Source organism: Xiphophorus hellerii, chromosome 8 (assembly GCF_003331165.1).
Source record: "Xiphophorus hellerii strain 12219 chromosome 8, Xiphophorus_hellerii-4.1, whole genome shotgun sequence".
Classification (NCBI taxonomy): domain Eukaryota; kingdom Metazoa; phylum Chordata; class Actinopteri; order Cyprinodontiformes; family Poeciliidae; genus Xiphophorus; species Xiphophorus hellerii.
In genome coordinates, this window is record NC_045679.1 from 2,622,445 (window position 1) to 2,644,177 (window position 21,733).

Consider the following 21,733-nt stretch of genomic DNA (forward strand, 5'->3'; position numbering starts at 1 on the left):
CCAGTTAAATCCTTTATTTTCCGGTTTGGGTTGAATCAGGTGTGGCCCACGTTGGCGCTGTGGCGGGTCATATCCATGTTGATTTATTCACTAAAAACAGGTTTACTTTTTGTTATCAGATTTAAATGTAAAATATAGCAGAGATGCAGCGATCAGACCTTTTCTGTCCAACACTGATCTCCAGTTTTCATTCTGCTCTGATCTTCCAGTTCCTGGGATTTTTCCTCCAAAGAGAAAAATGTTCTGCAGGTTCTGAGTTTCAGGTAGAAGTTCTGAATGAAACAGAAAATATTAAGATTTTCACACTTTAGGCTTCAAAGCATTGACCTCTGACCTTCATGGGATGGGAATGTTTTACTTTAAATTAGGACTTTCGGAAAGGCAGAGTTGATGAAAAAATGTTTTTAATGCAAATATTTAAAATTGAACAGCAAATGAACCAAATGCAGGAGATAAATGTTTTTATTTAAAACACATGAAGAAAAACTGCAGCAAATTTACAAAAGGAAGATTTAATATTTAAATCTGACATGTTGAGAAAAATAGGAGCCGATAGAAACAGAAAATGATCAGTGATTGAGAAAAACTGATTAATATTTCAATGAAATCTGATGAATGAAAGGAAAAAAATAAGAGAAACAACATCTTGATATTCAGTGTGAAGCTTTGACTGGAAACAGACAGAAAAACATGAGGATCCTAGAATAATCCTGGAATAATCCTGGAATAATCCTGGAATAATTTCAGCTTCCATCTTTACAGGACTGGAAAAAGAAAATGTTTCCAAGGATTCAATCAGAATTGTTTCACCAAGAAATAGATTGTAGAGACTGAACTATCTGTTCAACAGTGAGAGAGTTTCTCTGACAGGAGGAAAAACTTTAGACTCTTTAGACTCAACTCAGCACAAAAACACTGAGGAATCAGATCTGAGCCAGAACCCAAATCCAGGAATCAGAGGTTCAGTGAATGTGGTGTTGAAGGTGTGGAGGAGGATCAGTGAGTCAGAGGAAACTCTGTAGAAGGACAGAATGCCAGCAGGACAGTCCACATACACTGCTACTCTGTTAGAGACAGAGGAGGAGGAGAGACGAGTTTCTATCTTATTGTGCCTGACAGAGTAACCATAACTATCAGAGCAGATCAGACTCCAGGAATGATCATTATATCCAAACATACAGTCTCTACTGCTTCCTTTCCTCCTGATTCTTCTGTAACTCACTGAAATATTAACTCTCCCTCTCCACTCAACCTCCCAGTAACAGCGACCAGTCAGACCAGTTCTACACAGCAGCTGATGATAGTAATCAAATCTGTCTGGATGATCAGGATATGACTGAAGCTCCTCCTCACATGTCACCTTCCTGTTGTCTTCAGACAGTTTGAGGAATCTGCTCACTGTGTTTGTGTCGATGGTGAGTTGACAGGAATCTGATGGAGAGAACAAACACAATCCAGCTGCAGTTATTGATCATTTATTGACACTTTGATGATGACTCCTGAATGAGTGATGTGACAGTTTGAAGATGGTTGAATGTGAGCTGCTTTGTTGTCATGAATCAGATGAAAAACACACTTACACTTCCTCAGACCTGGTGTCAAGAATGGGACTCCAGCAGGCTCCACCCTGAAAGGAGGAGGGGGGTCAGACCATCAGTCTCTTTCAGCAGCAAACATGGACATTACATGTCTCTCAGACACACATTGTCCTCCACTGAGACAGGAACAGTCCAACATTTGGATTGCAAACTGCAGTGGATGTAGGAAGGACAGTTGGTGCTGCTGCAGCACAACTCATTTCTCCAAACACAGGAAAAGCTCCAACAGAGAGGAGAAAGGAAATCCCTCAGTAACAACCTGAAGAAACTCACTGAAGCCTAAAAGGACATCAGGAAACTAAGGAAACATTTCTGGAAGCTCAACCTGATTTAATAATCAGCATTAAAATACAATCAATCTAAACTCTGACACAACACCTGGATACCTGTTCCATCCACACTCCCACACACAGATGAAGGAATGAAACACTAAACAGCTGCTGCTGAAAACCTGCTGTGGCCTCACTGTAATATCCAGAAATGTTGGATTGTCCTGCTGTTGCAATCAGAGGCCAAGAAGAAGCTTCAAGTTCTTCTCCTGTTCAGCTCTACGTTCCTGTCAGAGACTTCAGCTCCTCATGAGGAGAACAACTAAAGTCTGGAACAGACTGACACTAACATCCTGACATCTCATCCCTGAACAAAGCTTTGCAGCATCAAGGTGACTCTTAGCGCCATATATGGGCAGATTTCCTCTAAAGGGGGCGGAGCCTGGATTGGAGGAACCAGCAGCAGCTTCCAGGAACAAACCTTGGGAACCTCTGGAGGAGAAGATGGAGATGAGATTCCTGCTTTAATCAGTGGATTCATTGATATAAAACATGACGACTGAAATATCTGAGAGCTGCAGCTCCATTTTCTACAGATCTGCTGGAACATCAGATAGAAATGAAGAATTTCATCATTTCACATCAAATCTGTTCATCTTCCACAGATACAACTGAATTATTGACCTGAACTGGTTCTAAAGGTCTGGATGGTAAAAACATCCATTGTTTTTATGTCTCATTAGTTTCCAGGAAGAGTTGAAATGTTTCAGAAGCTTTTATCCAGCAGCTCAGTAAAGATCTCTCCTCTTTCCAACCTGATTTAGTCCATGAAGCAGAACATCTCTGCTGCTGCAGCAACAGGAGGAAACTTCTCCAGCTCTCAACTTCTACACTCTGACTGCTTGGAAACAGATCAGGGAGGAACAGCCTTTTCTCCAGGCTGCCTCCTCCTGACTCTAGCGCCACCTACTGGCTGCTCACCAGAGGTGGAGAAAGAACTCAAACAATGTACTGAAGTAAAAATACAAATAAACAGACAAAAATGTTCTCTAGTAAAAGAACCACATTAACATTTTTACTTGAATAAATATTTTAAAATACTTAAAGTATTAAAATTGAAAGTACTTGCTGAATGTATTACCTAATGTCTAATACAATATCATTAAGTGTACCGATCATATTAATTGTAATACATCAGTAATGTGCCATTTAATGCTGCAGATAAATCATGTTTTATTGTGTTTACTCTCTGTGACAGTTTAGATTTCTGATCCATCTGACCAACATGGAGTTACTTTTCTTCTCATCTTTGCTTCTTGGGGCTGATTGGTCTGGAGCTCCATCAAATATTGTTTTAAAGTCCTTTCTGTCATCAGTAGATTATCATGGAAATCTAACTGAACTTCTCTTTTATTAATTTAGTCAGAATCCTTATTAAACTCTATCAAACCCATCCCACTCTTTAATTTTCCTTGTGAGCCGTTCTTAGTCAGGAGAATATTCCAGAAAACTGGGTAATGATCTCTGCCTCCAGATGAGGCGTCTAATAAATCTCATTTCACAATCAGCTGAAATCTTCCTGGACACTAAAGTTAAATCAAGGACTGATCCATTTCCTGGATCAACATCTGTTCTTGTTTCTTAAACCATCCAAACATCATCAGTTCTTACCCTCTAAATATTCTTCTGCTGTTTCTCCATTTACTGTTTCGTTTCCATCCCATAATATTCCATGTGCATTATAGTCACCACATATTACTGATTATCTACACCTTTAATCAGGACTAACTAATTCTAATCTAACTTTAATAAGTGTTATCTCTAGTTAATTTCATCTCATTTATTTTTATGTATATTGCTACATATTCTAGATCAGTTCCTCTACTTTTTTCTGAACATAGATAATTTTTTCTAGATATTGCTCAAGTTTCTGTTCCTTTCTTTCTCTCACTGAAACATTTTGTCATGTCTCTTCAATACCAATAATATCTGCTTTATGATGTAATTTATCTGTATATATTTAACTTCCTGTCCATCAGCCAATCAGCTTCTTGTATTTTCTCAGTAGATCCATCAGTGGAAGCCCCGCCCAGCCCATGATGCTCCTGGTTTGTGAAGACAGAGAGACAAACTGAACTCTGATAGGAAACAGTTTCAAACTGATTTTCTCTCTCCAACCTCTTGGTTCCACATGGAGCTATATTTGGCCCCCTGCTGCTCTGACTACCATGTTATTGTGGTTCCAGTAGATGGGTCGGTTTCCCAGGTTCATTCAGCACCATGTGAAAGATTCCTTCAGTTTTTAATGGGATGCTATTTTGAAAGTGACACAGTCCAATTTAACTGCAATTATGTGAGTTATTTAGCCTGTCATAAGAGATTACAAGAGGTTCAGAATGTAAAGTCATACTTTCACCATGTTATTGTGTGAAAGATTCCTACAGTTTAAATGGGTTGCTGTTTGCAGAATTATGAAGCCAAATTACAAGAAAAAAATTTAGTTATTTGTCTTGTCATAAGAGATAGACAGAGGTTCAGAATGTTATCCATTAGTTTATAAATACCATGATTGTAAACTAGATATGTAATCACTACTACTACAACCTAAATGATTTCCAGCAGACTGACTAAAGACATTTCTCCCTCTTCCTCCTCTATCAGACCTTCTCTGCTCCTGCAGCAGGTTCCTCCATACCTGAGAGCTTCCAGTCTCCAGTGTGGATCCTTCAGTCCAGCCGACAGCAGCTTCACTCCTGAGTCTCCTGGATGATTGTAGCTCAGGTCCAACTCTTTCAGATGGGAGGGGTTGGAGGTCAGAGCTGAGGCCAGAGAAGCACAGCCTTCCTCTGAGACCAAACAGCCTGATAATCTGCAGACACACAATTCATCACATGATGAGAATATGAGAACATTGAGGTAGAACCCAAGGTCTGAACTGGTCGCTGGATGACAGGATGGATGGTTTGTTAGATGATGGATGAATGAGAGGATAGATGGATGGGAGGATGGATGGTTGGATGGATGGATCAATGGATGGATGGATGGATGGATTTGTAACATCTGGAATAAATAAGAAAGCCAAGCAACTGCTTGGATCTGTAATAATGCTTCTTATTGCACCTAAGTTGCAGCAATTTGTCAAGTGTCCAGAGTTACCTGAGAGTTTCCAGGATGCAGTTTGGACTCTTCAGTCCAGCAGAGAGAAGCTTCACTCCTGAATCCTGCAGGTTGTTGTTACTCAGGTCCAGTTCTCTGAGACTGGAGGACTGGGAGCTGAGAACTGAGGACAGAGCTTCACAGCTTCTCTCTGAGAGGTTACAGCCACTCAGTCTGAGGAGACAGAGAGAAAAACTGGTAATTAAACAATTCTTCAAAATATGTATTTTTTCCCAGTCAACAATGTTCCTCTTTTACTAATTTAAGGGACTGTTTTATAAATAATTATGTTGCCTTTTGTTGTGAACTGGTTCAGTCTATAGATGGGCCTCCAGCCATGAAGGACTGAACTAAAGGCAACAAGGAGGCTGGCAAAAGAAATATTAAATTCTTCTATGAAGTAAATTAATCCCATGTCAGTTTTAACAGAAAGAGTCCAATGAAGCCTGAGAATCAAGGCTGAGCTGAAGAACAGCATCAGGCTTAGTTTGAGGATCAGCATCAGAGCTGGTTTGAGGGAAAACACCAGCTTGAATCAAAGCAGAGCAAATCTTGAATTTCATCTTTCCATTTTTTAACTGTTGGATACAGAGATGGAAAACTGAGCAGCAACTGACAAACGCTACGTTTTGAACAAGAATCAAATTGCTCAATAAAATTATTGTGTAAAAAACTCCTTTTCTGTTTGAGAAGAACATGATGACAAAACTAATGTGGGGAAAAAAGAAACAAATAGAAACAAATTTGCTCCTAAAACAATCCAAAAACAAGCACTAGCCAAACATTAAATATACCGAAATTTAACCCAGTATTAAAATTAAAGAGTTCTGAAAAAAACCCACCAACCTGACACTAAAGTTTACTAAACACATGGGAAATACACTTTCAGAAGTTACCACAATTAAAATTGCATTCATAAATATCACAACATTGAACGGCCCTCCAAATATGCTTTTAAACATTTTGTTGGAATAGGATGGGCCACCAATATGTTACGATCCTCATGTCATCACAGAACTCACAAAATACAAAGTCCAGACCAGATGATGTTTTTAATAAGGAGGTTTTATTAAACCCAAGTCTGGACACAAAGTGGTTCTGGCAGTCTTGGTAAAATAAAAGAGTGAGAGAACGAACAATAAGGCAGCAGTTGGCCGTCGGATTCAGGCCGCTGTGGGGCTCATGCTGATTCTAATCTAACGTTCATTACAGTTATCTCCTCTTTAATTTCTAATTATTTATTATTCTTTCTACTGATATACTTAAATTCAAATTAAAAAACAGCTTGTTGATCCCAAAAGGAAATAAAATCTTGTTGTGACTCATATTAATTCAAATTCTTCAAAGGGTTATTTTAGATATTAATGACTGTTTAGCTTAAAATATCTCTTGTGGTCTGTATAACAGTGAATTTTAAGAAGATTCTGACTTTGTATTATATATATTCTAGATAAATTCCTCTACTTGTTTCTCTGAATATAGATGATTATTTTAACATGTTGTTCATCCTCTTCCTGTTACTGAAACATTTCCACTTATTCTAGAATCTACAATTAATCTCAGCCATATCTCTTCAATGCCAATAATATCTGTTAATGTAATTTATCCGAACAGTCTAACTTCCTGTCCATCAGCCAATCAGCTTGCATTTTCTCAGTAGATCCATCAGTGGAAGCCCCGCCCAGCCCATGATGCTCCTGGTTTGTGAAGACAGAGAGACAAACTGAACTCTGATAGGAAACAGTTTCAAACTGATTTTCTCTCTCCAACCTCTTGGTTCCACATGGAGCTATATTTGGCCCCCTGCTGCTCTGACTACCATGTTATTGTGGTTCCAGTAGATGGGTTGGTTTCCCAGGTTCATACAGCACCATGTGAAAAATGATGCTATATGGTAATAGGCTGTTCTTTGCAAAGTTATACAGACAGAATTAACAGAAATAATTTTAGTTTTTCAACTGTCATGAGAGACAAAAGGATGTTCAGAATATCAAGTTATATTTTCACCATGTCATTCATCCACTTATAAATCCCATCAAACTAAATATTTAATTGTCAAACTACAAATTTAGCTTCATACTAAATGTTTCCCAGCAGACTGACTAAAGACATTTCTCCCTCTTCCTCCTCTATCAGAACTTCTCTCCTGCAGCAGGTTCCTCCATACCTGAGAGTTTCCAGTTCTGTAGGTAATAAAAATCAACATCAGTCACATGTACAATGGATCAGGAAGTCTAACAACTGCTGGGAGGAAGGATCTGCAATAGTGCTCCTTGTGTGCACCAGGATACAGCAATCTGTCAAGTATCCAGAGCTACACTACAAATGGAAGTCTGAACCCAACCTTTCTAAATATTTCTCTTCTTGGTTCATTCAGGCTGCAGTAAAAGAAAACCAGCCATATTTGTGTGTCAAGTCTTAGCATGGCTACCCATCTCACAGTAAGACATCTATTGTTATTTTACTCTAATATTGAGAAAAACATTTGCATCATAACTGATAGAATGTAATGGACAGAAATCTGGTTTCACCTGGATTGAGAACATTTTACCTGAGAGTTTCCAGGTTGCAGTTTGGACTCTTCAGTCCAGCAGAGAGAAGCTTCACTCCTGAATCCTGCAGGTTGTTGTTACTCAGGTCCAGTTCTCTGAGACTGGAGGACTGGGAGCTGAGAACTGAGGACAGAGCTTCACAGCTTCTCTCTGAGAGGTTACAGACACTCAGTCTGAGGAGACAGAGAGAAAAATCTGTTATTAAACAATTCTACAAAATTAAATTTTTTCCAATCAACAATGTTTTTCTTAGACAAAGAAGGAACTATCTTATTTTACACATGCTTATGAGTTTGTTGTGAACTGATTCTTTTTATAGTTGGGCCTCTAACCTTAAAGGACAGAACTACAGGATACAAGGAGTTTTAAATATAATTGTAAAATTACACAATAAACAAAATGAATCCAAATTAAATTTTAACATAGAGATGAATTTTGCTGCTTTAATATTCAACATTCTATTAAGCTGTTGAAGGAATTCTGTTTGTCTTTTGCGCATCCACCCACAGTGGGACACTTCGAAGAGACAATGCACCAATATATAAACTGAAACATGAGTATATATTTATCTCATGATTAGTGGTTTTCTATCTATCAAAAAAACCCTGTAACAATCAAAAAATAAATGCAGTAACAATCTGTGTCCTTACAGAGCTTTGTTGGAGGCTTTAACCACTGGCAGCAGCCTCAGAAGAACCTCCTCTGAAGCAGAGTATTTCTTCAGGTCAAACACATACAGATTTTTTCCTGATGACAGTAAGATGAAACCCAGAGCTGACCACTGAGCAGGAGACAGTTTATCTGTGCAGAGACTTCCTGAACTCAGAGACTGTTGGATCTCCTCCACTAGAGAACGATCATTCAGTTCATTCAGACAGTGGAACAGATTGATGCTTTTCTCTGCAGACACATTCTCACTGATTTTTTTCTTGATGTATTTAACTGTTTCCTGATTGGTCTGTGATCTACTTCCTGTCTGTGTCAACAGACCTTGTAGGAGTCTCTGATTGGTCTGCAGTGAAAGTCCCACGAGGAAGCGGAGGAACAAGTCCAGGTGTCCATTAGGACTCTGTAAGGCCTGATTAACAGCTCTCTGATGGAGAAATTTTTGTTTAGAGTCTCTAAGTAATGAAAGGTTCTCAGATGTTTGTGCTTCTTCCATCAGGTTGACTCCAGAGTTGATGAAGGCCAGATGAACATGAAGAGCAGCCAAAAACTCCTGAACACTCAGCTGGACAAAGCAGAACACCTTGTCCTGGTACAGCCCTCTCTCCTCTTTAAAGATCTGTGTGAACACTCCTGAGTACACTGACGCTGCTCTGATATCAATGCCACACTCTGTCAGGTCTGATCTATAGAAGATCATGTTTCCTTTCTGCAGCTGATCGAAAGCCAGTTTTCCCAGAGACTCAATCATCTTCCTGCTTTCTGGACTCCAGTGTGGATCTGTTTCAGCTCCTCCATCATACTTGACCTTCTTCACTTTGGTCTGAACCACCAGGAAGTGGATGTACATCTCGGTCAGGGTTCTGGGCAGATCTCCTCCCTCTCTGGTCTCCAACACATCCTCCATAACTGAAGCAGTGATCCAGCAGAAGACTGGGATGTGGCACATTATATGGAGGCTTTGTGATGTCTTCATGTGGGAGATGATTCTGCTGGCCTGCTCCTTATCTCTGAATCTCTTCCTGAAGTACTCCTCCTTCTGTGGGTCATTGAACCCTCTAACCTCTGTCACCATGCCAACACACTGAGGAGGCATCTGATTGGCTGCTGCAGGTCGTGTGGTTATCCAGAGGTGAGCAGAAGGAAGCAGTTTTCCCCTAATGAGGTTTATCAGCAGAACATCTACTGAGGTGGACTCTGTAGCATCAGTCAGGATCTCCTTGTTGTGGAAGTCCAGAGGAAGTCGACTCTCATCCAGACCATCAAATATGAAGAGAACCTGGAAGTGTTCAAAGCTGCAGATTTCTTTGGTTTCAGGAAAGAAGTGATGAACAAGTTCCACCAAGCTGAACATTTTTTCTCTCAGCACATTCAACTCTCTGAAAGTGAATGGAAATATAAAGTGGATGTTCTGGTGGGCTTTGTCTTCAGCCCAGTCCAGAGTGAACTTCTGTGTTAGGACTGTTTTCCCAATGCCAGCCACTCCCTTTGTCATCACTGTTCTGATTGGATGATCTCTTCCAGGTGGGACTTTAAAGAAGTCTTCTTGTCTGATTGTTGTTTCTGGTCTGTGTATTTTCCTGGATGCTGTTTCAATCTGTCTGACCTCATGTTCATCATTGACCCCTCCAGTACCTCCCTCTATGATGTAGAGCTCTGTGTAGATCTGGTTCAGAAGGGTCGGACTTCCTGCTTTAGCAATCCCCTCAAACACAGACTGGAACTTCTTCTTCAGACCAGATTTAAGTTGATGTTGACAAACTGCAGCAAGACATTCTAAAATAAGAAAAGAAGTAAAATCAAGAACTAAATAAAAGCATATTCTGAAAATGTTTTGCAAAAATGTGATTCCATCTCTTCAAACTTCAGTAAATGTGGGATTTATCCATCAGGTTAAACCTTTGTAGAAATCTTCTTACTGCTTTTCAGATGGTCAGCCAGCTCCTCCTGCTTCATCCTCCTCAGGAAGTTCAGTGTGATCTTCATCACTGCCTCTCTGCTGCTCCTCTGTGCTTCATCCTCACCTTCCAACACCTCATCATCCTCTCTCTTACTCTCTGAGCATTCTGGGTAATCTGGACTCAGAATCGTATGGATCTTCTTCAGCTCGTTCTTCAAAAAAGTGACAATGTTGTCCTCCAGCATCTGGAATATAATAATAGATGAAGGAAACATCAGACTGAAATCATGGAGCCAAACACCAAATGGACATTGGACAGACTGACAGTCCTCTGGTTTACAAAATGCAGCATGAAGATGACTGTGAACAGAACCCATGGAAAAGTTGTTGTTGTTGTTGTTCATTTACAGACCATAAATATGGAGTCCAGCTGTATTTTATGCTGCAGGGCAGACGGACCACTGGGAACCTCTGAGCTCCACTGGTCCAGTCTGTGGAAGAACCAGGAGCAATTAGGAAGTAATGAAATATTCATCCAGCAGTATTTAGAAATGAAATCACCAAGAGTTTCACATTAAATGTGCTTGAAGCAGAAAACAGAGCATCATATGAACAAAATGGAATGAAGTTAAAAAGAGGAATATGAACTACAAGGATGAAGACCAGTAACACCAGGATCACCCAGTAGACATTTTAAAATATTGATGCTGAACTTCGACTTCATTCCACACTGTCAGCAGATCTGATGCTGGTGGAGACAGTTTCCCAGAGCTTGGGGACAGTGGAAGTGAAGGTCCGGTCCACACAGGTCTTCAGGACAATGTGGGACATCAATCATGTTCTGATGACTAGATCTGAGGTGATGTGGGCATGGAGGAGGTCTGATATATATGGGTGTGTGTCCACGTGGGCTCCTCTCCTGGATGTTACAGAGAGGATTTTTAAATGGATCATGTAGATCCCTGGAAGCCAGTGAACTCACATTTTATCTGTCCACACAGAGACATTCAGAAGGTAAAGGTCCATGAAGTGATATCTGCATGTGAGCAGTGAATCAAATGATCCAAGTCGTTGTAAAGATTTAATGTTCCGGCTGATACCACAAACAACCACAAAGAACCACAAAGAACCTCTGATGATCCACATCAGCTCAGTTTGGTTGGGTATTGAGGATTTTATTTAGAAATTTTCAGTAAGTTTGATTTTAAATTGCCAAACTAATCCCATGTGTAACAGTGATTGGGTTAAATCAGTTTTATAATGGCCAGAAGAGCAATTACTTGATGTAAAAAATGTCAAGGCTTTTATTTTGAAATTTTCAGTAAGCTTCATATGAAATGGCCACACATATCCAATGTGTGACAGTGTTTTGTTTAAAGCAGTCACATAAAACCAAAAATGCTTTTATTTTGAAATTTGAAGTAAACTTCATTTTAAATGTCCAAACTAATCCTATGTGTAACAGTGATTGAGTTAAATCAGTTATATAATGCTCAAAAGAGTATTATATAAGTTGATGTAAAAATTGTCAAGGCTTTTATTTCGGTATTTTCAGTAAGCTTCATTTCAAATGACCACACTGATCCAATGTGTAACAATGGTTGGGTAAAATCAGTTATAAAATGCCCAAAACAAAAGTAGTTGTAAAGGCCAATTCATTCCTCCTCAGTAGTAACTCACAGTTCTGCCATGTTGTAGTTCTAACTTTCAGTCATTGTAGTTCTAAAGAGCAGCTCAACTGTCATGTGAGTGAGACACACAGGGAGAGTTTTCTGAAAGGCCTGAGAGGAATATTCAGGCTTTTATTTTGAAATTTTCAGTAAGCTTTATTTTAAAGGGCTACACTAATCCTATGAGTAACAGTGTTTGGGTTAAATCAGTTATATACTGGCTAAAACAGCCAGTAGTTCTAAATGGCAGCTCAGCTCTCTGTTTTAACTGAGTGTTAGTTAGAACTACAGATATGGCATATTTGTAGTCCTAACCAGCAGCCCTCCCCTTCTCTGTGTTCCGTTGCTATGGTTATCAGTCCTCTGCTAACTGTCATGTGTGTGTGTGACACAGAGGTGGAGAAGGACTTCTATCTTTGTGAGACACCCAGTCAGTTTTTATGAAAAACGCAGTCCGAACAACTCCTTCCCGTTCGGGAACCGCGATACGTATTCGAAAACTGTTTGAAGCGTATGAGAGGGCTATTTGCCGTCTCCGATATTACTGCGATTCATATCTTTACCTCACTGAGAGTAATAACAGTGATGAAAAATTAACATGCTCATTTGGCTGACCTCTACGCTTCAACAACCCATCAAATCTTTCAAAACATAATTTTTAAAATATATTACCATGTCATATTAATAAAATACATGGATATTTCCATTTCTTGATTTTTCTCAAAAAATGTGGGTTGCATAATATGAAAATATTTGAGATAAACCTGTGAGATTCAAAATGCACCAAATTCAGAGAGTGACCCAATTGGTTATGTATGGTGTCAGTAACTGGCCAGCAGGGGGCAGTATCACTACATGAATGATGGTTAAATGGATCTCAGGGAAACATCAGATCAAATATTGAGACATCTATACACTAGATCAGGGGTGGGCACTCCTGGTCCTCGAGGGCCGGTGTCCTGCAACTTTTAGATGCATCTCTACTTCAACACACCTGAGTCAAATAATGAGGTCGTTAACAGGACTCTGGAGAACTTGACTGCACTTAGGAGGAGATTCAGCTGTTGGATTCAGGTGTGTTGGACCAGGGAGACATCTAAGAGTTGCAGGACACCGGCCCTCGAGGACCAGGAGTGCCCACCCCTGCACTAGATGGACGTGTAGAAGCTCTGGGTAGAGAATATGGATCTAAACGGCCCTGATTAATACTCAGAAGTTCTTTCATTAATTTTTTGCGGTACCAACGATCCATTTGGATTTTACTGTGGTACCATGTTACCATGGAGACATTAATGTCATTGATGTAATACATATGATGGGAAAATGACCTGAAATTCATTCTAATGTTCCCATGACAATAGAACCCAACAGAACTTTTTATCATCACATGGCCACAATAACAGACATAAACAGAACAGTTAGAGCAGGTAGAAACAGCTCACCTCTCTGATGGTGGAGATCCAGGAGATTTAAAGTCAATAGGAGGACCCTTGGACATGTCGCTCTTCAAGGACACACAGCTGGGTTCTGGTCCTGGTTCTGATTTGAGTCTCTGATGGATCCTGACAGAAACATGATGATTAAAACTTAATCTGTTCAGTCTGGATGAAGCAGCAAAGAGGAGCAGCAGCAGCTTCATCACCACGTCTGTTCTGGCCTGATATAGTGAACGCTGTGTGAAAAGGGCTGTGGACAGTTAGAGATGGTGACCTCACCTCTGACCTTTGCTCTGGCTCTCATCTTCCCCACACAGAGTGGTTTTAGAGGGAGGGACTCCCTCCTCTCTGTCCTCACACTGATCCATGCTGCTGAATTCACATCAGCTCACACACACTTTCTACCTTCACCTGCAGAGGAAACACACATCATTCATCTGCACATCAACTCTGATCATCCTTTACATCATTAGAGCTGGAAAAAGATCAGCTGCTCCTCCTCTGATTGGCTCTTCTTCTCTGCTTCATATCAGTGTCAGGTGAATGCAGTCAGACAGCAGAGAGGCAGAGGAAGCTGCCATCCGCTGCTGCACTTCTACTATCAGTCCACTAGATGGAGACATGGAGCGACATTTACATTCACTGATTCAACCTGAACAACAGGAAGTATTTTAGTTTGTTAATAATTAAACTCTACAGGTGGATTATCTGCTCCTTCAAATGTTAACTATTTAATAAGCTGACTGAATCAAAGACATTTTAAGAATAATATTTCATTTTGAAACGAAGCAGCAAGAAAATGTTGTGTTTGACATTTTCTTGCTGTCCAGTCTCAACTGGAGTTTGATTCCTGGATATAAAATCATGAAGCAGTTTATTTAAAGAACAGAACCATCAGCTGTTCATCGTGTTTTTCTTCCACTTTATCAAATATTTAATAATCCTGTAGATTAACTTTCAAACAGCAGGGAGAAAAATCTTTGAGCTGAATTTAGAAGTGAACATTTTCTCCAAACATCAGAGAACAGAAACAAGTAGAAAGGTTTCTGTAGACAAACTTCAAGTAGAAAACAAAACAGACTTACAGTTTGTTCAAACTATCCAAAGAGTTGAAGAAGAAGATCAGACTGAGACCCAACAGAACTGCAGTAGAACCAGACTAATGTCACACCTGTACAGAGACACAACATAACTGGACTTTTACCTGACATAAACCACATGAGTTCAAAGTCAAGGTGCTATAAATGATTAATAACTGATTATGTGACAGCTCACCTGGTTTGTAGTTTCAGAGCAGCAGAAGGTTTGCTGTAAAATCAGAGGCAGGTTGATAAAGTCTTCATGAGGAAGGAGAGAAGTTCTGATGAAAATGTTTCATGTTGATTAATGATGATAATGCTGCTACCACTTGATTGTTTTTCTTTGTGGTAATCTTTTATTATGTTCTTAAATTTGAGACCCAAAATAATCACAGTAGAACTAGGATCATGACACACCAGAACAGAGACACAGAAGAACTGGACTTTTATCTGACCTGAACAACTCAGAGTTCAAAGTCAAGGTGTTATAAATGTTGAATAACTGATTATGTGACAGCTCACCTGGTTTGTAGTTTCTTCTTTCAGAGAAGCTGAAGGTTTGCTGTAAAATCAGAGGCAGGTTGCTAAAGTCTTCATGAGGAAGGAGAGAAGTTCTGATGAAAATGTTTCATGATGGATTCATGAGGAGAAATGAACTCAGAGAAAAGAACAGCTGGTTGATTCCTGCTGCAGTAACTGGTCTGACTATAAATACAGTCAGAATATGAACATAAAATTAAACAAACTAAACTGTAGTCCTTAACATCACCACAGTACTGCAGCTGAAACCACACATTGTTCTAAGATGAGTCCTAGTGAAAGTCCTTATAGGAGAATTAGGCAGGTATTCACTAGAGTTTTGGTTTTTAAATTCAGGGAATCAAACCTTTAGAGAATCCTAAAGACCCTCTTAAGAGGCAGAGCAACCACAAAGCTGATTTGTTGGATTCTGTGAAGACATTTGCAGTCTAAAGAGGAAATCCCACCTATTCAGTAGAACTAGAATAGGTGGTTCTACTGAATCCCACTCAGACCCTGAGTGGGGTCAGACCACTCAGACCCAGATCTGAGTGGTTCCAGGGTCTTTTCTCTTCTTCAGGGTGAATTGTTTCACTATATAATAATGAAATATTGAGATAAAATTATGCATGGTGTGAATGAATGAATAAAAAATTCAATTTTTCCTGCAGGTGGTTCATTGAAGCTCGTTGTTTAGAGAGGAAGAGAAAGAGAATTAGAAGCAGAGGAAGTGAACTGAGGCAAAGAAATCAAACAAAGAGTTTAGTTCATCTGAAGAAACACAAGGAAAGTTTGGAAGGTTGGATGAAGAGAAAGAGAAAAATGCTAAACAAATGGAAATGCTTCTTTTTCTGAATATAAATATTTAGTTGATAAATTACAGGCCTCCATCTAGAAAAACAACAAAACAAACCCTAATTGATTTCTTTTGCTTCTTCTTCTTCCCTCTGTCTGAGCCTTACTGAGGTGCATCTGACCTCTGACCTCAACTCCTCAACCCTGTCCTCCCATGGACCAAATGATGTCCCTCTCCCACCACCAGCTGATGAAAGTGATCCAGCAGATCCAGTGGATCAAGAAGATCAGGAAGATGAAGAAAACCTTCATCACCTCCAGCCACTGAAGTGTCTGTTGATCCTAATTTTTTTTAACACCAGAGAACTGATGAAACATTTCCATTCAGGGGACGACTGTCAGGTCTCCTGTTGGACATTTGGACTGAAACTGTGTGTGACTGAGCTTTAACAACCTCCGCTGGTCTGCTGTCCAGTATCAGCGCAGAGAAAGAAAAGATAAACATGATTCAAAGCTGTAAGAGGAGAAGACATCACTCTGAACTGGTGATGCTTGTTTCATCTGTGGACAACATGGACATTGATTGAGGGACGATCTGGACCAGCCAGAGATCCAAGACCAGAACCAGTTGGACTGACAGGGAGCCAGAGGAGAGAGACGGGGAGGATTTCACTGCAGCGACGCCGACAGCAGGAGGGAGAGAGAGAAGAGAAAGAAGAGATTTAAGATAAGTTACACACACACACACACACACACACAGTGCAAAGAAGACTGCTGGCTTACTAACTCCGTTCATATTTAGAAATTCTTTTGCGAGAAAAGAATGATTTCAATAGAATTTTTATGCTCAACAAATAGAGAAACTCTTTCAATTGTTCCTGTTAATTCTAAGTCCTGAACAGAAGGACCAACACTAATGACCCTCTAAGGGTCCATGAACCATAGATTGAGAAACTGTGAAGGGAAACTGCAATCACTTTAGTTCTGCAATGAACTAACAAAATTGACACTCAGATAGTTGAGATTTATTTTGTTCTCCTTTTGAAGATCTATGCTGTAGTTACATATTAGTATGGGAATAAACAAAACATCTTTCAGGGTTAAGAATTAGAGATCATTAATACTGCAGTGTTTAGAACAATTTGGTATACCATATAATATTTGTTGCATTGAAATTAAATAGAAGAAAATTCTTATAAAATAAAACTGTGATACATTTGAACTAAGAGGTTAAAAAGACTTTTTGTTTCCCTGGAAATATTTGTTATAACAAAACCTAAAATTAGTGAAGCTTCAGCAGAAACTTGATCAATTTGTTGCTGTGATCCTAAATTATATTGAGATTTCTTGTTTGACTGTGAACACAAAAGTTAAAACAGGATCTTGTAGATTAAAGATCAATTCAAACATTAAAATATGTTAAAAGGAGAAAAATTAGAGAATCTTGAAGCTTCAGTAAATTTGATAATTACAATTTGATAAAATAGACAAAATGAGGACTGACTGGAAATTATTGACTGTGAGGAAAATTTAACTGATGCCAAATTCTGACTGTTTGTCTGTTTCATGTTGAATGTTTGTGTTTGATAAATATTGTTTACTAAACTAAAATTAGTTAGAGTTTGATTAAGCAACTTAAGTTTCTAAAGGAAAATTGCAGTAGATGATCTGAGATCTTAGTTTGTCTTCAGGATGGTAATTTTTATTTTTATACTTTGACAACCAAAATTATATTTTGCTCTGTTAATTCTATCAGTGTAAGTAAGACTGCTTACAGTCGACCTTTGAACTGTCTGAGACTGACCCCTCCTAGCTCCTCCCACCTACTGGATTTGTTCCCGCCTTCAGTTTCCATAGCAACGCTCATCATTGTCAGCCCTACCTTTCTTCTTCCTAAACTTCTTCACAGAGTTTAGGAAGAAAGAAAAAACCTGCCATACTTGATCGAATTAATGGATGTTAATATATTAACTGAGCATGAAATTATTATTGTTAGTATTTACATATTAAAGATTAATAAAACAGTTTAAATGTTTTTTAAATATTTTATTTACTTTGTAGAATAATAAGGGATTTATTTCTAGAAATTACTTTTCATAATGACATATAACACTTGTAAGAAAATCAATGCAAAATTTTAGCAGCTTTAGATTCCATTCCTTCCTCTTTACTTAAAAAACAAAACAATCAAACTCAAAGCTTCTGAAACTCTTTAAATTCTTTCTTTGGGAATTTCTTAATGGAAATAGCTTATGGCTTCTGTTATGAAATAATGCACAATAACACAATCACAATGAACCTTGTGATGAAATGCATCATGGGATGCTTTGCTGGTTGATCCCCAATGTCACATAATATGTTACACAATGTTTTGGATTGATTAAATTGATTGAAAACGGATTTAACACTTACTTTTTAAAACTAAACTTAAAATTGGACTTTACAATAAACATAAACCTTAACTAGGCTTCCTTTAATTGGAGTGTTAACACACAAATAAATCTTGACCAAATTCAGTTGATTCAACATCGTTCTCACGTAAATATGTTATAATTTACAGTGTAGATGGGTAAAATAAAGAATAGAGGTTCTGTTTGCTAAAATAATTGGATTTTTACAAAATGCTGCGAATCCTTAGAAATATGAATACAACATTTTAGCCTAATGAGACTAAATTTACAGTTTTAGACGAGGATAAAAACATAAATCAACCTACATTCAAACTTCAAATTAGATTTGAAGACTCTGTGTGGAAGTGAGGCCCACACTGCTGCGCTCATACGACACAAACCATTGAAATTAAACATATTACTTAGCAGATGGCTGGTTTCTGATGCTTCTGATGACTCGGTTGCCAATGGTGATGCAAGAGCTGATGCTGCTGCTAAGCTAGCTGCCCAGAGACCTCAGGCAGTAAACTGCCCCTTCTTTCACACTTGCTGATGTTAAGATGGTTCAATCCTTTGCACATTCTCTACTTGACAAACCTTTTGACCACTTAATATTGGATTTTTGTCAAATCTCGCCAACTAAGGTTAAAAATGAAAAAAATGAAAATAAAAAAAAACTTGTAAGGGCACTGGGTGGGGACCCGGAAATTCAACCACACACAAGAGTTGCAAAGGAAAAAGGTTTAATTAAATTTTCTGCTATTGGTGCGGCTCAGGATGTGGTCATCCAACACAGCACTGTAGTGCAATGGACGGGTGGAGCAGAGAATCCAGGAAGAGACTAAGACGGTTATCCAGGCAGAGGTCACACACAGCAGATCGGAGGGAGCAAACTTAGCTTGAGGGGCAGGCAATAGTCGATGGTCGTGGGGCGAAGCTTGGGTCAGGGTCCAGAAATCCAGAACAGTAGGTATCCGAGGAGGGCTTGGCAGGAGGGGTCAATCCGCGGGCAGAAAAGGGTCGAAGAAACGCTGAAGGCTTATAAAGAAACGCTGAAGGCTTATAAGGAAACGCTGAAGGCTTATAAGGAAAAGCTGGATCACTACTGGCTCATGGCTGTCGATAATCTGGCAAGGAGGCAGAGGCTGAGAGGAGTTTAAGTAGGGCAGGGACCAGGTGGAACAGGCAAGCAATCAGCAAGCGCGGCAGGTGAACTGAATGAGTGTTAACGCACAGCATGGACAGGACAGAACATGGATCATGACAAAACTAATATTTTTCCTGTGTTGTCTTATTGTGAAAACCTGCCCACTAGGCTTTGTCGAGCCTCACAGACAGTGAAAATCTTCCTGCCATTTCCTGCCAAAAGGCCTGTTGCATCCATCAGACCAGGTAACTGGGTCGTGATGAAGGATTTTCAGAGGAAGCACTGGAACTACAAATGCTGGCTGAGTTCAACCCAGAGGCCAATCCAGCTGCTGCTCATGACCAACACAACCGCTAAAGTCCAGGAAGGAACAACCTGAATCCCCAGCAGCCCACAGTGAGGAGAACCAGAACCTCTCTGTAACGTCCATCTAGATCAGGGGTCACCAGCACAGTGCATGTGGGGACCTTGTCAGTCGCCCGCGGAGCAAGTTCTAAAAATAGCCATTGTCATTAGGGAGCACTGCCAAAAAAATTATTTAATTTAATGTTTTTACATTGAAGTAATAACATTTGTTTATATTTAGAGTTTTAAAAAAAGAAAATGATAAAAACGTTTCACATAAATTGCTTTATGTATAAAACTCTTTCCTACGGTTAAAGTTCAGAACTATGCGTAGACGCCTGCAGGATTTTATCGGAGGTTAGCAGCGCTGTGCATACTCTGTGAACCTTGAGATTTTACTTTAAGTAAAAAAAGAAGAGAATAATTTCTGGATTTTTTTATTATTTAACCCTCTTTACTTTTAACAAAATTGTGGAGAAAATAAGATCTTTTGTGCCAAAACATCTTGTACGCGGCGCACATCTGTGTGAGTCTCTGGGGATGAGCACCCACAGCCTAAATCGTTTTGGTCAGTTTACTTTTGTTTATTTGGCGGCTTGGCGCTTTTTCTGTAAGATAAAAATGAATGATAGGAGTTTGAACCTCCAGTCATTTGGATCCCGGCGGAGTTTTTTACCGTGTGCGGTTCTGGCGGGTCGTCGGTTTACGAGCTTCTTCGATGTTTCCTGAACTGGAGAGCTGATGGGTCACCTGTCGGCTGACATCTGCCGCTCTTCCTGAACGTCGCGCTAAGACTGCGGATTAAACCATTTAATCTGGTCGAATTTCATTTAGCCAAAGTAGAGTAGGAAATAAGCAAATATTGTTGCTTTACCTTCTCGTCCTCTGAACGACTGACACCACCTGAACCTGCGATCAACACCCTCCTCTTTCCCTGAACCACAAGGGTAGGCTTCGCTTCCATGTCTTTATTATTTAGCATTGTCTGAAAAAAAAGTCCTCTGCTCTAGTGGTTTAGGTTTGTGCTGATTTTTGCACATTGAGGAGGTGGTTGTGCTTTTGCAGGTCAGGTGCAGTGATAGTTTTGTGCTACCCTCATATCTGTCTGACGTTTTTTTTTTAGCATCTGCTGGTGTCAGCCAGCGGGTGACCCATCAGCTGTTCAGTTAGTGAAACCACAAAAAAGGCTAATAAACCGGTGACCCGCCAGAACCACACACTGTAAAAAGCTCAGGTGGGATCTTAGAACTACGGGAGGTTCAAACTCCACTCATTCATGTTTAGCTTACAGAAAAACGCCAACCCGTGAAATAAACAAAAGCAAACTGACCAATCAGATTTCGGCGTTGGCTCCACCTCACCCCTCACAGACTGTACACAGCTGTGTGTACAATATCTTTTGACACAAAAGATATTTTTTTCTCCACAATTTTGCTAATAGTAAAGAGGATTAGATAATAGAACAATAGTAGTTCCCAGTCTCAAAAAGGTTGGTGACCCCTGATCTAGATCAAACCTCCAAATCCAAAACAACAAAGTGAATAGTAAAACTTCACTCTACCATTTATCAAGTACTACAACCTCTGACCCCAAAGAGAACATCGTCCAGTTCAACAGCTAGTTTAAATGTTTCTGAAAGGTTCTCCACCCAAAGAACAATTGCTGGTCTACTAGCGAGTGGTCGAAGTGGAGAGTGAAGATTTGTACCATCATGTTTACTCACTTGGACATTCTCGCACACTGGAAAGAAGCAGAAAGACGATTCAAAATTTTTACACTCAGAAGAGCGGAGAGCTGAGCCAGGAAGTCTTCTCCATCTCAGTCTTCCAAAACACAGACTCTGAAGCACACTCCTTCCACAGTACCTTTAATTTAAATTAGGGCGGTCCCTAGGTTACAAGATTGACAGCTGTTATCTAAGGGAGGAGGGGCAAACAGAAACCCAGCTGCCAAACACAGTCAATCACAAATCGATTCTAATACAAAGAAGATTCCTGTTGATTTCTTACATGCAGTTCCCATCACCCAAGGCTAACAACTCTTAACATTTACTCCATCAAGCCAGTTGTCACTCTGGTTCCAGGCAGTCTGATTCTAATTTGGCACACTTCCTGCAGAAACAAAAGAAACACACATCCCAGGGCAAACAAAGATCTCCCAGTCCTTAAAAGGTAATAATGAGTATATATGAGAATAAGATATTTAAAAATC

At 39.6% G+C, this 21,733-nt stretch overlaps 1 protein-coding gene across 1 annotated transcript in view; it reads right to left on the minus strand.

The window, feature by feature from the left end:
* Positions 1-639: 639 nt before the first annotated feature.
* The window catches only part of LOC116724487 (NLR family CARD domain-containing protein 3-like), a 638,369-nt gene continuing 617,275 nt past the window's right edge, over positions 640-21,733 (minus strand). The window contains exons 6-11 of the mRNA XM_032570221.1: positions 10,161-10,386; positions 8,226-10,017; positions 7,575-7,748; positions 4,563-4,736; positions 1,581-1,627; positions 640-1,431 (exon numbers count right to left, since the gene is read on the minus strand). Of these exons, the coding sequence (XP_032426112.1) occupies positions 902-1,431; positions 1,581-1,627; positions 4,563-4,736; positions 7,575-7,748; positions 8,226-10,017; positions 10,161-10,386 (2,943 nt within the window). The 3' untranslated portion in view covers positions 640-901. The remainder of the gene's footprint in view (positions 1,432-1,580; positions 1,628-4,562; positions 4,737-7,574; positions 7,749-8,225; positions 10,018-10,160; positions 10,387-21,733) is intronic.